General features: G+C 39.9%; 1 protein-coding gene across 2 annotated transcripts; it reads left to right on the plus strand.

Moving 5' to 3' along the window:
- The first annotated feature begins 1,729 nt into the window (after window positions 1-1,729).
- Window positions 1,730-14,991, plus strand: st8sia1 (ST8 alpha-N-acetyl-neuraminide alpha-2,8-sialyltransferase 1). Of its 2 annotated transcripts, none has more exons than XM_067489858.1 (5): window positions 1,730-2,498; window positions 3,430-3,574; window positions 9,225-9,334; window positions 10,359-10,451; window positions 10,973-14,991. In XM_067489858.1, the coding sequence occupies exons 1-5, from the start codon at window positions 2,320-2,322 to the stop codon at window positions 11,451-11,453; spliced, it is 1,008 nt and encodes a 335-aa protein (XP_067345959.1). In that variant the 5' UTR covers window positions 1,730-2,319; the 3' UTR covers window positions 11,454-14,991. The 2 variants fall into 2 exon arrangements, with proteins under 2 accessions (XP_067345959.1, XP_067345960.1); XM_067489859.1 differs by having other exon boundaries at window positions 2,328-2,498; window positions 3,344-3,574.
- The last annotated feature ends 1,708 nt before the right edge of the window (window positions 14,992-16,699 follow it).

The following is a 16,699-nucleotide window of genomic DNA, read 5'->3' on the forward strand; positions in this document are numbered from 1 at the left end:
TTGTATATACTAATTGCATTTTTGCAGGAAAACAATACTAATTCATGTTTTTCAATCAATTTTTAAATGCAATGTGATCCAGTGACAGCAGCATCTGGCATTTATTCAAGAGGGCTTTGTGTGGCAAAGACATTATTGAAAAAAAAATTAAAAAAACAAAACATAAGTACTTTTTGGAGGACATTAACTTCTACACATAACATGTCTAACTTAATCCTTATTCTACAGCTAAATATGAGCCTTTCAATGGGTCAAGAGGTACAAATGACAAGCATTCCGTCGTTTTTGCATTCGTATGTTGTGTATTTGCACTGTGGTATCTTTACAAAATTTAGGTTTGAAAGGTTTGGCGGTGATGATGATGCTGACTTTGACCACAAGAGGTCAGCCGAATTTTATTTTACATGGTGGGCTGCTGTTGCTGCTACGATGCAAGAAAAATCTGGACAAAAACTCAAATAATCCAAAATTATAGGGCAGCATCCCACTCTCTTGCTTTTATTGACAGAATTCAGTATTTTGTGAAATATGTTCGGATTAAAAAGGTTCACATGTAGCTCCAGGGGAGAGCTGGGGTGTGGTATTGAGGCTGTCAGTGGCAGCAGCATCTCTGGTCTGCACCGAACGCAAACGACTTAATCCCAGCAGGGGGCAGCAATCACACATCTCAGCGGCCAAATCGGCGGTATTCCAAACAGTAGCTGGACTTTCAACATAATAGCCATGATGACAAACAGTTTCAGTACAATAGGATATTGGTTCCTGTAGGGAATAAAAACACAATATACCTAATATCCAATGAAATTGTGAATAAGCGCAAAAGAAGCAATCCAGCTGTTGCATCAAGTATAATGTGCTGTGTGAGGAATGTCCTTTTCATGTCCATGGCCACACACTGAGAAAAGTGGAGCACGCTGACGGATTTGCAGCATTTGATAAAATGTAATCAGACCATTGATAAAATGGAAGCTGTATATACTTTCAAAACTCTGAACTGCGCCCCTTTTTTCAAATTCTTCAACGCCATGAAGCACCATGGCTTAGTTTTCTGCAGACACATTTGATTTGGGGAAGTTTGCATCAGGGCTACAATTTACAGTTACTTTCCTAATTTAATTATCTGCCAATAATGTTTTGATCATTCAATCAGTGTAATTAGTGAATGACCATAATGCCCCACAGTGACACAGTGATTATCTATTTTTTACTGAAATATCCACAAATCTAGGAAGAACTTGAGGATTAGTTACCATACAATTATTAAATAAATGTACTAGTGATTGCGGCTCTAGTTTACACATACGAAAATGTTTCACGTTTGCAAAGCTTTTTTTTTTCTAAGGTGAAGCATATTGTTTAAAAATGTGAACATTAAGCCATTTTCTTTCATTTAGAACAGACAGCAGCTGTTATAACGCAAAGCAATTTTCCTTCTGGGCTTAATCGAGTTAATCGAATCTTAAATCTTTCATCTTGAATAAGCCTGAGCAGCCTTTTATCTTTATTCCAAACACTCCATAAGGTTAGGTTGGAAAAATATACCTTTTTTTTTATATAAAATGCAGCTTACCACTGTAATAGCTCTGCTATGCTATGCATGCGTTTGTACATTGAATTTATTATTATTATATTATATTTCAAAATGATCATAAAAGTTCAAATTGACTTCATGGCTGCATCCGTTTCTGAAAGCCTACTTCCGCTCTGACCAACGCTATTTAAAGATCACAGCAGCACAAGCGGCACTTTGTGTCGGCGGAGGGGGTGTTGACAAGAGAAAAGAGGGGGAGACTCAATTGGACTGGTCCAGTTAACTTGCGCCGCAGACCCTAGCAGCAGGACGAGGACCGTGGAGGCCAGGGGGGACCGGCTTGGGGGCACACATAAGCCTCTTTTGGAGTGGGATGCACCGGGACACCAGGCGGGGACGGGGCCCGTATGAGTCTTCACAATCCGCAGGCTGCACTGATGGTGGTGATGCACTGAGCACAGATCTGAGAAATCGCCCTGCATAGCCCGAGACACTGCACCACAAGACCGCAACCGAGCGTGACCCACCGCTGCGGGGTTAGACTCTCCCCTTCGTCACTACCTCTCCAAGAAAAATCGGGGCTCCCCGACCGATGCCTGAGCCACTCAAGCGGGTAACAGATTACCTTGCGGCAGCTCCATTCATACTCCAGTCTGTCTGCGGGATGAGACGCAGATTTAAAGACGGAGAGACCAGCGTTGAACCAAACCCGCTTTTCACGGCGCCGCTGTCGGTGCGCCACGACCGGTTGTTTTAATCCGTGCCAGCGTCCAAAGCGAGGGAGAAAGATGTTGGCGCAATGCTACCGGAGGAAACTGTCCGTGTGGGCCGCTCTGTGCGTGCTGGTGCTCTGCTGGTTTTACGTCTTCCCCGTCTACAGACTCCCCCGGGATAAAGACATAGTAGAAGAAGTGTTGAGGCACGGAGACGCATGGCAGAAGAACCAGACGAGCATCGATCTATTCAGGTTCGTGTCAGGCTTTAGATTTTGTGCTTATATGTGGAAGAGTGTGGCTTGCAAGGTGCGGCCTAGAGCTGTTCATATATGGGATCCTGCGGGGCAAATTACAAACCACAAGATGAAAATGTGTCGTTTGTGTATGAGTTTGTTCCTGGACCCAATTTAGAGAAGGGGAAAACGAAATACGTTGTAATTGGCAGCAAAAGGAAGGGAATTCTGGGAACAACTGACCTCTTTTGTCTATATTTGGAAACCGTCAGCCTTTACGCATAGCATCATTAGGGTGAGATTGTAATGTTGCAGAAACCCCTTCAATCTTGTAAAAAGTAATAGGTCTAATTCGGCAAAAACAAATCCGTAGAGTAATACGCTGCAAGCAGAACTGTCCACTCACTTTGCACCTGCTTTTTCAAAGCAAACCAGATGAACAGTTTCACAGCATCAGACATATTTGATGGCACTCAGCTGAATCGGAGCAGACAGGTCTACTGAGGCAAAGGACAATTAGAGAAGGTGACACTGGCAGAACAGCCAAGGGGCCACAGGGAGATCTGATGCTCACTTGCAGCATGGAGCTCAGGTTTCTGGAGCTTTTAAGACCTCTGTGTCCTTTTGTGCGGTAGATTCTTATAAGCACGTGACAGCTGAGTGGAAAATGGTGAAAGTCCCAGTTTGTTAATGTTTAAATGTGTGGACAAAAAAATGAATGAACTTAATGAATTCAAGGCCTAAAATGTCTGATCAGTTCCTCCTGTGTGCACTAAGTGACCTTACACACATCTGCCATGTCAATCCACATCTTGTTCAGGCTGTGGGCGAGACAGTAATTCTTATAGCCTGTCTCTAACTAGAATCCCAGTGGGGCTGTGGAATCCAAATTGTATCAAACCCCCCAGACATCACCAGACCAGTACTTTTCCGCCTTCTCTCTGAGCAGGAAGTTGCTGACCGACTGCTGCGATCCGCCGAGGATGTTTGCGGTAACCAAGGAGAATTCACCACTGGGGAAGGTCCTGTGGTACGATGGCGAGTTTTACCACTCGCGCACTGTCAACAACGAGACCTACTCACTCTTTGTGCAGGTAGGATGGAGACTAACAACCTTCCTAAATAAACAGAAACACCACAGATGTGTCACATGCAATAGGATGTAAAAAGCATGTTGCTCTTTGTTGGGGTTAAAGTTTTGTTTTGACTCAAACATGTGTGATCCCTGCTCGGATTTTTCAGAGTGGCAGCCGTGCTCTTGAAAAGGAGCTAAGGCCAGCTGACTGAAAACGATTTCTGTCTTACTCAGTGCAATACGACACTCTTCTAAGGGCTGGGGGTTTTAATATGGTTCACTATTGATCCATATTGGAGACAGGGAGGGAGCAGACAGACAACCTCTGATAAGGAGAGGCTTACTTACTGATACAGTGTTCTCAGTGTGAAGATGTGAGAGGAGGAGCTGGTCAGGGCAACAAAACCCCTTAAAAACCCCAAGGACATCAGTGAAATGCAAGCACAAATGTCATTTTATTTCTTTTTCATTTGTTCGGCTTCACGATGTGCAGGTTTCACATTTGCTTTCAATTTAATAGTATTTCTGTGGAGACACGACGAGATCCTCCTCTGTATTTCCTCTTTCATTTCCACATAGAGACCACATGTTACAGTTAACCTCGGTTGTGTATTCGTGCCATTATACAGATGTAAAGATAAGAGCTGCTTACATAGTTCCATTCCTATATGTGTGTCTGTGTGTGTGTGTGCGTGCGTGTGTGTGTTCATCTGGATGTAGGTGTTTATATGTGGACATAGAAACGACATTAAAAAAAAAGAAGCTTTGATGTAAGTGCTGTTACCGTGGGTAATAATTAAGATCAAAGTCTTTTCTTTGATTCTGCAAATATGCAGTGTAATATCCTGGTTTCTAAATGCAATGAATATCTGACCCTAATTTGGAGGCACAAGCTGTGCATGTTTATTCATGAAGGACTGGGGGGGGAGGTGAGGCTGAATCAAGAGAGAAATAAGAATGGAGTGAGACCACTGATGTCCAGCAGGAGGGTTAAATGGGTTTTAAATTTTTGAATCTACACTGTACGTTCGGAATATATTGATTCATACAAGTTGGAGCTGAATATTTAATTATGAAAATTGTTCCACAACAATTTTTATAATGAATGCATGAGGTAAAAGAAATTTCCAGGCATTATGCAAATATTTTAGTCTTTCTGGTTTCTCAAATATGTCCTATTTGTCCGTCTTCTTTTTTGCCTAAAATAAATCATGTGCTTTTGAGATAACTTAACCCAGTATCAGAAACAGTGTCCTCGTTTGTAAATCCATATTACTCAGGTGGTGGCAGAATTAAAGGGATACAAAGGTTTGCATCCAACTGTAATTCACACTCACGTGCATAAATATGGCTTCTTAACTACCAGTGCTATGATTGCACGTCTGAACACGGAGAACCAGCTGAGCTACGCCAAGCTGGCAGCAGCCACAGTATGTGGGCACCTGCCAGGGGATGTGCCAGTTAAAGCTTTGACTGATAATTACTGCTTGACTTGATGGCTCAAAGCAGAGCATCCATACATGGAGCTCACTGGACTCACATGGAGCTCAATCCATTTTCCCCACTGTTGTCCCATGATAATAATCGAGTAAACATGGCTGGGGATTAAGATTGTGCTTCGAATAAATAAAAGAATCAAAGAAAAAGCACATGGAAATACAGAATATTGCTGTTTAATTTTAAAATCTGCTTTTCTCTCATATAGTAAGAATCAGCACAGAAAGCAGAACTTTCTACAATGTGAAATTTGCTGGTTTTGTCAAATTCCTGTCATGGGAAAATGAGTGAATTTGTGATCAACAAAATAATCTTCGCTGAAAATACTATAGTGGCAGTGGCACTAGAAAAAAAAACCTGAATCTGAAGTTGCTGGTGCTACTAGCTTTTCTCAAGTTTTTCCCAACTTACTGGCTCCCCTCTGTTTGCTTGATGTGCTGTAAGCAGGGTATTGTCCTCTTACTCTACTCCCTGTCACGGTTAAAAAAGACCCAGAGGCAAGGAGGTGTGTGTGTGTGGGTGTGTATTCTCAAGTGTGTGCACTCAGGAGGGAATAATGAGCACGATTGTTTCCGCCGTCTCCCTTATTCTATGCCCCTGACTTAAATGCAGCCAGGGCAATGAGAAAGGACATTTTTGGCCAAAGACTCATGAAGCGTGGTGTTTCAGCGTCCTCTGCAGCTTTAAAACGATCCCATACAAGGCTTTAATTTAGATGATGATAGGGCACTGATTCACAACCAGTGGTGCTTGTAGCACAAAGGGCTGCCTTGTCCTGCAGTTTCTATGGAGTTGGGGAAACACTGTGAAATAGCTAATCTAAGGTTAGAAATCATTTAAAGCAAAACATCCATTTTGGATCAAACATATATTAGCATGTTACTCTATTTTTGCCAACTGTAACACTTCGTGGTGTGATTCAGAGTGTGTGAAATTCATTTAGCACTTGAAACTAATCACCTAGTTTGAAAAACAGGTAAAAGGTTGAAATATTGGCTAACTAATAGTTAGTGGAGATCTTTCGCCTGCCCGATAGATTAATTTACTTGTCCAAAGTCGAAAATGGAGGTCTAGTAAAAGAAAATAAACTGGGATTTGGACAATTATTGTATGTTAATAGGATACAAAATATATAATAATATACATAATCTCTACTTTTCAAAATTACTTAAAAAAAACAACAACTATGGGCCAAATATGGGCGTCAGGGTCATAAAAAAGTGTTATTCCTGTGACATACTTCAGTGTTATAGAGAAGCATAAATACTGATCACAGGTCATGACAAAACCTGATTAGATGTGAATCCGAACATTAATATAACACGTAGCCTGACTTTACATCTTATATTTAACAAGCTAATATACAAAAAAATTGTTTTGCAGCCTAAAACACCAATATGACATGACATGTAAGATACATACAGGAAGGAGTGTTTTTACAGCCTTTTATCTAAACTCCACTGTGATCTTGTGATAAGATGTGAATATTGCAGACTTTATGGATGTGGTTTGAGAACTTTGGGAGTTTTGGTGGAGTTGACACAGATCATATTTGGAGCTGATCAATTCTCACATCAAGGCAAACTTGTGAGTCTATTTTAATTTACTAGTTAACCTATTGGTGACCTCTAAAATTATTTTGTTGTAGTAGATTGTGATTTATTGATGGTGAGAAAAAACATAGTTACCACTCATTACCTTTAACTGTGGCGCAGCTGTATGTGTGTTTGTTGAGGCACCTTTCAGTTCTGTTTTAACCCCCAAAAAAGCATCAATCGGCACTAAACGATCACAAAAATGCAAAGCTATGAATGTTTATTACACTTTAAGTATTTGCCACATTTACACTGGAAGTTGTTAAAGGATATGATGATTCTTCATAAAGAATAATCATCTCACACACACACACACACACACACACACACCCAGGCCCACATGAATGAACATGCACAGCTTGTGCCTGGAAATTGCGGTGAGATATTTGTCGCATTTAGCAACCAGGATATTGGACTGCACATTTGCAGAATCAATGCAAAGACTTTGATCTTAATTATTACCCACGGTAACAGCACTTACATCAAAGCTTCTTTTTTTTTTATTGTCGTTTCTATGTCCACACGTCAATGCGAAGGATATGATCTTAGCCCCTGGACACACAACAAGGTAAACAGGAGTAGGACAGCATCACATGACAAATAAAAGGACCCAGTTGGTGGTTGACACGAATTAAGAAAATGCAGCTTTACAATAAAATAAGATTTGAACCATCAGCCAATCAGCGTTTTTGAAACACAGCCGCCCATCACATTTATTTTTCACTTGCCATAAACCATAAACTGCTGCCCCAACTCAAGGTTTTGTTATTTTGGGTATTTGTTCAATATTTGTATGAACTAAGATCACAAGTTTGATTTCATTCTCTGATTATATCACTGAGCCCTCGCTGTGTGGGCACATCCGAGAAAACTAGGGAACCACTGTGACAGGGCCATCGACCACAAATACACAGACTAAAGAAAAGGGCAAAACTTTTTTTTTACTGGAGGAGTAATAGAGATAACAGTATGTGTTTTATTTGAGAAATAATATGGTTAGTTCAGTTTAAAGCAGTGGAGATTCAGGATTCAAACGATCTTATTTATCCTAGAGGGAAATTGCATCTGTGTCTTGTCACAGCTGCGAAAAAAAAGGAATGGACACCAACACAAAAACAACTTTGGCATCTGTCAAAAGGAACAAAAAAGTCTAAATGAGGTTTACAATAAACAGTATGTCATGCAGTGCAACGAATGAAGGTTGATGATAGTAGTAGTCATCACACACCATAGAAACACACACAATTTACTATGAGTGTAATTTTTTACACTCATAGTAAATTTATACATTGTAGATGAAAAGAAGAAAAAAATAAGCTAGTTAATATATAATGGTAATGAATGAAAGGATATTGGCTGAAGCATAATGCGTTAATGAGTTACACATTCATAAATTCAAGTGAGCATCATACCAAAATCAAACCCCAACAACAGAAAGACATTTCCTTTAACCCCGTTTTTAGCTTTTGGGACAGTAACCATAAACACTCCTCTTAAACCATATTTTCCCTCTCACACACACAAAATAATCTTTTAAAATAAACCAAATCATTCAAATTCAAAGTGTTATTCTAATAGCCTGCCTTATTTATGAGACAAATAGCTAATTTTGGTAACAGAATTATTGAATTAATAGCTGTTTTAAAAGGCAATCCCTACAATTCTACACAATAAGGCATATATGGTAGAATATGTGAACTATAAATAATATACAAGCATTTGTAATTAAGTATATACTTGGATTTATATAGAATTGCTATTGATTTTTTATCTTTTACATTTTATATAATCAGTATGTTTCTCCATGTTAATTTATCATCTATCACTACCCCCAGGAACTTAATTTCCAAATCACATATCTTTAAATCAATATTGCCTTTTTGTTTTATTTGGACCAATCTCAGAAACCCGCAGTACACCACAAGTGACCTCCTTCAATCCTGACAGTCTCATTCAGTCTCATTTATTTCCACACATTGTTTTCTTATTAACAAATTACTTTTTAACCAAAAATGAGCAAAGCCTCTTATTCCACAATTGTCCATTGGGATTTTAATTGTAATGATGGACAAATGCTGGATGTAATAACATAATTAACAGTCAATCAGGCAGACGGTAAAAGACCTGTACTGATGGATGGACTCTGTCATCTATTTATTTGCTTTGCTGGAGTTGATTAACTAAAAAAAAACAGTATTAGGAATCAAAGTCCCTCCTTTATTTTTGAGTGGATGCCTGGTGTGTATCTAAACCTTTTAATTTAATATTGATAATGGAGACATTCAGGTGGAAGTTCACATGTGTTAATCCGTGTTTGGCCAGGTAGCATTTGAGAGCAGAGGTTTTATTATATGATGGTTCTAAAAATGGAGACAGCATTTTAAAGCCTTGCATCAATATGAAAAACATACTGTAATTTGCCTTGCTGGTTGTCCGTCACTACGCAAATCTATAAGGAGAGAGTAGCAGTAGTCTGAGGAGTTTCATTTCAACGACCTAATTGAACTAACAAATACTAATATTTGTTTTGGCGCATCCACATAAGTGGCCTAATTTGTTTATTTTGTCTTTTCCCAGGACAATCCTCTGCAGCTGCACTTAAAGACGTGTGCAGTGGTGGGCAACAGTGGCATCCTTCGGCACAGCAAATGCGGACAGGACATTGATCGGGCCGACTTTATCATGCGGTAAGAAACAAGGGACTGCGAGTATGTGCATAAATATAACTGCTTCACTGCTCCTCCTAATGTGAATCAGCTGTGTCCAAGAGAACAGCCAAACACCATTAGCCATCAGTGGTAATGAGAGCTGGTGTTGACTATAGCCAAGAGAGAAAAATGGGCCACAAAGAGGGCAAGAGAGAAAAGAGGTTAAGCGTGAGTGAGCACAATAGGAACGGACGAAGATAAGGGAGGAAGGGGGGATGTGTAGAAAGGCATGAAGCAGAATCCAACAATCTGGTGGAGATTTAAGATGCTTTGCTTCAAGAAAACTAGATAATTTAAAAAAGTGGTGCGATAATATTGAATTCTGGTGAAATTCATTTTCATTAGAGAGAAGTGATAAAGGTGCCTCACTTTTTACCGACATTGGTTTAGACAGTGGCAGAAAAAGCTACTCTGCACTTCGGCAGGTTCCCACACATTGACTTTACTTGACTTTACTCCAAAGAGGTGTCATGCTTAAATAAGCAAATTTCACCCTGTAAATACACTCCTGCATAGTTGTGGCATCAGCTTATTATGACCATGTCAAGGTCATAATAATTATGTTGACTGGTCACACCCATTGCATGGGAGGTTAATTCACATAAATATATGTAATCATTTAAACAGACGTGTGGAAAATTATCCCGATAAACAAGGGAGCGGTATTTGTTAAAGCTGAATCTGAAATACTCTGTTACAACTGTTTTACAATGAGTCCCCATTACATTACCATATGTTTCGCCTGGAAGAGATAAGATCATGTCTTTTCCTCATTTGTGCGTGCGACGTAGCAACCTTAAGCACCATCCAGCCTTTAGGGTTGACAGTGGTTACTGAGGGAGCCTCAACTGAAGTAGAAAGATATAAAAAAGAATGGTGATGGCTGATAAGGTGTGTTACCCAGTATCCTGTATCAAGCACAATTTCAAAAGAAAGGACGTTCTGTGTGTTCATGTTGTGTATGGTAAATGCTGTATATCTGATGTGAGCTTTTTACATTTAGCTGTAACCTGCCACCACTCTCAAAGAAATATGAGGAGGATGTGGGAACCAGAACCCATCTGGTTACAGCCAACCCCAGCATCATAGAGAAAAGGTAATTTTTATTTTTTGGGGGGAAACACACCAACTCCGAAACCCAGTCTTAAGTTAACGAAATGCATATTTTTCACCTGTAAAGAGATGCTAATAAGTCACAGTGCGCCAAGTTGCTCTACTTGGAACATGCAAGCAGAAATGGGAAATAATGGACGTGACAATTTAAAATAAAGAATATTCCCAATATATACAGTAGCGCTTAGAAGATTACAAATAGCTTTTCAGAACAGCATAAATGTGCACAAGGTAAAGCAAGTATTTGTATCCCACCAAAGCTCACGATATAGAAAAAAACGAGCCAATTTGAAAGGGAAACCTATTTAGACAAAAAGAGAAGGAAGTAAACAAAGGAATTAGAGCTCAAGTGGAGAAAAACGCTACAAATCTTGAGCTTCTTTGTTCTGTTTACTGCAAAACTTCATTTACTTTGAGTCAACATGCTGTCACATCTTGAATGACTCAAACGTTACAATGAGACTAAACCGCAGAACTCCTTTGTCACTCTGCTTCATCGCCCAGATTCCAGAACCTTCTGTGGTCAAGAAAAGGTTTTGTGGACAGCATGAAAGTGTACGGCTCCAGCTACATCTACATGCCAGCGTTCTCAATGAGGCCTGGCACTGATCCCTCCCTGCGGGCGTATTACGCCCTGGCAGACTCCTCCTCCAACCTCACCATGCTCTTTGCGAACCCTGAGTTCCTGGCCACAGCTGGCAAATTCTGGAAAGCTCGCAATGTCCACGGCAAGCGCCTTTCCACCGGGCTGTTCCTGGTCAGCTTGGCCCTGGGGCTGTGCGATGAAGTGACGACCTACGGCTTCTGGCCGTTCTCAGTCGGCCTGGATGAGCAGCCGGTCAGCCATCATTACTACGACAACATCCAGCCCTATAAATGGTTTCACGCCATGCCGGAAGAGTTTGTCCAGCTTTGGCAGCTACATAAAAGTGGCACCCTGCGTGTGAGGGTGGGGCATTGCCCCCCTGAGAATGGACACAGTTAAAGCTTTTCGAGAAGTGTTGTGAAATGAGAGAAAATGGGTGCACATACAGGCCCCTCCCCCAGCTTATTCCAAAAGAGAATGTTCTCCGTCCAGACCAGCACCATCAGGTACCAAATACAAGCACAAAAACAGAGACGCACACACACAGTGTACAATAACCATACGTTCCCACACCTTCCATTTCTTTATCTCGTGTTTCTGAAATTGGGTGTGGTCATGGATGTGTGAGGTTTAAATGGAAAACCTCAGCTGGGACTTAAAAAGGAGAAAGTGTATGGGGTTAGATGGGTGAGGGATTTTTGTTTTTTTCATTTTTTTATGCTGACTACTGTTTCTGACGGACAAATGGGACAGCTGGACCACCCCACCCCCCACACCCCCCTCTGAGTCTTTGTTCAGTGGAGACGGAAGGAGTGGAGGACCTGGGGGGAGTAATAAAATGCACTGAAAGACTGGCAGCATGTGAAGAACAACAGAGGAAAATGGTGTCCTGGTACCAAGTACGATGAATAGAACTCAAATTTAATGGAAAGGGAAAAAAAATGGCAGAGATGGAGAGTGTGTGAGCTCGGCCAGTATGCCTGCAGTTTTGGTAACACTTTGCAGCTTGATAAACAGAATAAAAGTGGAGTAATATTTTGGATATAACAATGTAATATTAGGGAAATATTTAAGTAACAGCATGGTCATAGTAGAGGTAATACATACATACAACGGGTTACTATAGAAAGTAATACGTTAATTACTATTACAAGTAATAGCTTGGTATAATGAATGGATACATATTTTGGTATTATTCGGTCACAATCACATAGGGTAAAAATGTGTAATCTAATCACCTAAGAGCAGCTGTGATTACCTGGAAACACATTTTGTAGTTTTTGTGTAATAACCATAAATCAGAGGTGTAAAATGCACAACTCCCTGTTTCTTCTTAATTTCATGATAATGTCTGTAGTGGTAAAGATGGAGGATGTGACAGCTCTCCAGCAGTAGAAGAAGCAGTGTTTTTTTTTGTATGTTCATTTATGAGATAATTTAGGGTGTAACTTGGTATACCTGACTGCTTTGACAGACGGCCAAGAGGAAACGTGCCCCAGGAGCAGAGGAAGCAAAGCCACATGTGAACAAAAGGCTAATTCAATTACATTTCCATTTGTTGATTCCTTGAAAATGTTGCAAACTGAGCTTACGCTGAACTCAACGGTTCTTACAGAAACAAACTGATCATATCTATCTATAAAGGTAAACCATAGACAGTGGCGGGTTTATGATCTGTACTGAAGAGATGGCTTCATTTCTGGGAAGCCGTCATGTCGTTCATCTTTACCAGTCACAGGGAGTTATGCATTTTTACAGCTGTGATTGATAGTTATTACACAGAAGCTCATATTACTAGTGTTTCCAGATAATTACTGTAGCTCTTGGTATCTCAGTTCCACATTATTACCCCTGCAATTTTGGCCTCCTATTATCTAGATAAAGCCAGTCATAACTTGGTAATTACCATTACCATATATTACTTTACTACTTTTATTTTCAGCATAATAATGCTAATAAAGTAATTGTTATTACAGAAATATTGCCCCCACCCATTACATGGTTATTATGAAATTATTATACCTCTACTAAGTTGCAATTGTCGAGATATTACCCCCCACTATTACATGGTGTTAACTTATTTCTAAAACATTACTTCACAATAACGCTGTGATTTCCAAACTGTACATTCAAATGCTACCAAACTTTTTTCTGCTTTTTTATAATCGAGCGTTTGATTGGCATTCTCTGGTGCCAGATAGAGCTTTTAGCTCAAACCAGGAGCCATTAGAAACAGTGTCCTAAGCATGACATCCCCTCAAATATTCAGCCAACTTGCATTTTAGCCCTTATTCAAAAAGGGGTGAAATAACTAAACCCTATTGTCCACATACTGTTCTTGTTTGCCAAATGTGATTTTCAGGATAAATGTGAATTCTTTTTTCAGTGACCATGAATAGAGGGGAAGAAAAATTGCAAACGTGCACAAACAAATAGGAGCATTCGCTGCAGAAAACATCACACATATGTACCTCATCTTGTATTTCTCATTATCACTGAAAAGTTAGAAGGAGGCTCTGTAGATTAAAAAAAAAGAAAATCCTGCATCTTTAGAGGGGCTGCTGCAAGTCATCTCTTGGTAATTGTACTATATTTACCAAGTGCCAAGCTAAGGGAACACTGGTCCCCTTGATACACAGTTTCACACTGACCTTGTGTTCTCCAATGAGGAGACGCTGGTATAAAGAGAACTAGTGACAGAAAACAGACTTCAGGACTCAATGTCACTAAGTGGAATTTTAATGGTTTTCTTTAGATACTGGGCACCTTAAAGGGTAAATGATATAATCATTTTTTTCATACAGTTAATTTTTTGTTTAAGTTATATTGAAGCACTGCTCTGCGTTCCTTTTTATAATTGTAATTTAATTTTGGGTAAACTGCTCTGCACAAGGCAAAGATAACTGGTATATGTTCAAACTAACACAACAAATGTTTTGTTGTTGTACTTGATAAACTATGTACTTGATTTATTTTTTTTTTTGCGTGTGTAAAACAAAGTTATTTAAGATGTGATGTGTGCCATATTGTCAATACCATAACAAAGGATTAGTGCATAGGGTGCCCGATAATCCTTAATATCCAAACTACTTCTCAACCTCAAGGAGCAGAATATGTTGATGAGTTAGTGTTTTATGCTTCTATCGACCTCCTGTGTGTTAAACTGGATGAGGTCCAACGCTTTTGAGATGTTTAAAGGCAAAATGTTATTCAAACAAGGGAATTTTTTTATGTACTTGGCTCTGTCGATTAATCCAACAGTATATTAATGACCCCTAATATTACATAAACTTAACTTGAAGAGACATATTCATATTGGACCAGTTTAATTAATTTTAACAAATAGTTTCTAGTTCAAATGTACATGTCATAGACCAATTGTTTTTTCTTACTGTGATGTTTCCTTATTTGCACCGTTTTTCTTTGCTGCCCAGTATTGTGAATGAATGAGATGTTACATGATGTGTTGTTTAAAGTAAGTTTGATGATTTGTATTTATATGTGCATTTTGTACACAAATTTTTATCTAATGTACTGTAATTCTGTTATGTTCATATTAATGCCTGCATTCCATCATAACGAAAACGAACCACTACAAGGCTGAGATGTCTTATCAAGAGGGACGTGAATGTGTGACATTGCTGTTGCATTTGTCAGTGAAGCAAATCAGATTAAGTTTAGATCAAGCAATCACAAGTAAACATTTTCTTTTCAAATATTCTTTATGGAATTCACTAAGCTCGACAAGTACACAAATCAAACGTAGTTATTCCTAAAACACATCTGGAGATCTGAATCTTTGCCACTTCCTGCTACAACCGGTACAGCCTAAAATACCATGTGCAACTTGTGAGATGATATTGAAAACATGTTTCTGTTTTTATCCAGTGTGGCCAAAACAAATAAACTTGTAAGAGCTATGTCATCACAATCGCCAGCGGAGCGTAGCATATCATTGATTGTGAACATTGCCATCACAGGTTATTTATGGTGGGCATGAGTTTGTGTTTTCGGTATCAAATAACAGAAAGTATACTTTATAGGAATCATTTTGCATTATTACAAATTAGATCAAAGAAATGAAACCAACAAACATGATGCAACAGTCAGGCAGGAACAAGCCGTGCAGCAGCCTGTTGCAGTTACTCTCTTTCTTGCTGTGTCTCTTAATTTATTTTCTTTTTCTAAGCTCTACTTCCTCTAATCATCCTGACCAACGGAGTTTCTACCTCCTATTTTATCACCGGAACACTTGTTTTTATTTGTGACCAGTGTGCAGCCACTCCACAGAGCTGGTCTGGTTACATTGCAGCCCACCAGTGTTGTGCCTAAAACGTGACTGTACGACTTGAATGTGGACAGTGAGGGGATGCAGGGGAGGAAGAGAAGCTGTGAAGGGGAACAAAGAACAGAGCTGTGAGACGGGCTGGCAGAAGATGAGAAAATTTAAGCGACATCTGTCGAATTTGATAATGCCAAACGTTGCTTGATTCACACCTTTTTGTCCATTTCTGCATTCCTGACAAAACGTCATCATCTTCCCAGTCCATGAGTGTCCAGAATGACTTTTCATTCATGAACAGACAGTGAGGATACAGATCCAATGGACAAGCCAACAGCTCGCGTAAGGATGAAGAACATCTTTGACGAGTGTAGACTGATGTGCTCACATCAGCTAGTATCAGTGTCACAGTGCCATCAAGTTGTAGACTGATGAGCCTTTCCCCAGCTCAAGTGATAATATAGATAGCTTCAGCACTGTGCGTGTGTGTGACCTTTAGTTTACACACTAATGCATACACATTTCCATCGAAACATGCATTCTCTCGAAACTTGAAAAGTGTAGATGACGCAAAGTTTAGCAGTCAAGAAAAGTGGATAAAGTTTACCATGTGAGTCGGTGGGTGTGGAAGTATCGTGGATTTAAAATGATGATCAGCAACTGTGAATTCCTGTTTATTGAAACAAACTGGGAAGAGAGGAGTGGGTAAGCCACTAAATATTGTTTCATATTGATCGCAGGCCTCTTAATCAAAATTAAATCCTATTGTGGCATCTGACCGCTGGCTTAGTAAATTGATACAAAATTGTATCGTGAAGTAACCTGCAATTTACATACACATATTTTCATATGCAGCCTGTCATCATAAAAAACTGGAAATAGGTGGTCAGAGGGGGCCAGTGTTGCCCTGCACGGATGCATTGTGGCTACAGACTGTCTACACCCTGTAAGCCACATGGGGAGGATATTAATGTCCTGACAGACTGCATCACAGATTATATCCATTTCCGTGTGGATGTGTACCACTGAAAATGATCTATATGAAACAATCCCTGGGTCACCAAGGACATCAAGTCCATCCTGAGTATGAAAAAGAAGGCATTCAGGTCACATGCCAGAAAGCTGTGAAGGGGGTCAAGAGAAGGCTCCCTGGCAGGATCAGGAAGCGGGGGGGCAGGAAAAGAGACTCGAGCCACACAAAAGAAAAAATGGAGGGGCATGAAGAGTATCACAGGCTATAAAACCATCAGCCTGGGACTTCCTCAGTCTGCGTGGTGTCATCCTAGACGTTCTCTAATGACTCCGTGGTTGTACGATAGAGCCTCCAGGCTCTTTCATTGTCTGCAGCACTAAGCTGCAAACG

The sequence above is a fragment of the Channa argus genome, chromosome 21 (genome assembly GCF_033026475.1).
Source record: "Channa argus isolate prfri chromosome 21, Channa argus male v1.0, whole genome shotgun sequence".
NCBI lineage: Eukaryota > Metazoa > Chordata > Actinopteri > Anabantiformes > Channidae > Channa > Channa argus.

Bases quoted from the DNA above. Each gene is read 5' to 3' on its own strand.
- st8sia1 (XM_067489858.1), top strand. From the start codon at position 2,320: ATGTTGGCGCAATGCTACCGGAGGAAACTGTCCGTGTGGGCCGCTCTG. The intron at 2,499-3,429 runs GTTCGTGTCAGG...CTCTCTGAGCAG, and splicing joins ACGAGCATCGATCTATTCAG to GAAGTTGCTGACCGACTGCT. The intron at 3,575-9,224 runs GTAGGATGGAGA...GTCTTTTCCCAG, and splicing joins CCTACTCACTCTTTGTGCAG to GACAATCCTCTGCAGCTGCA.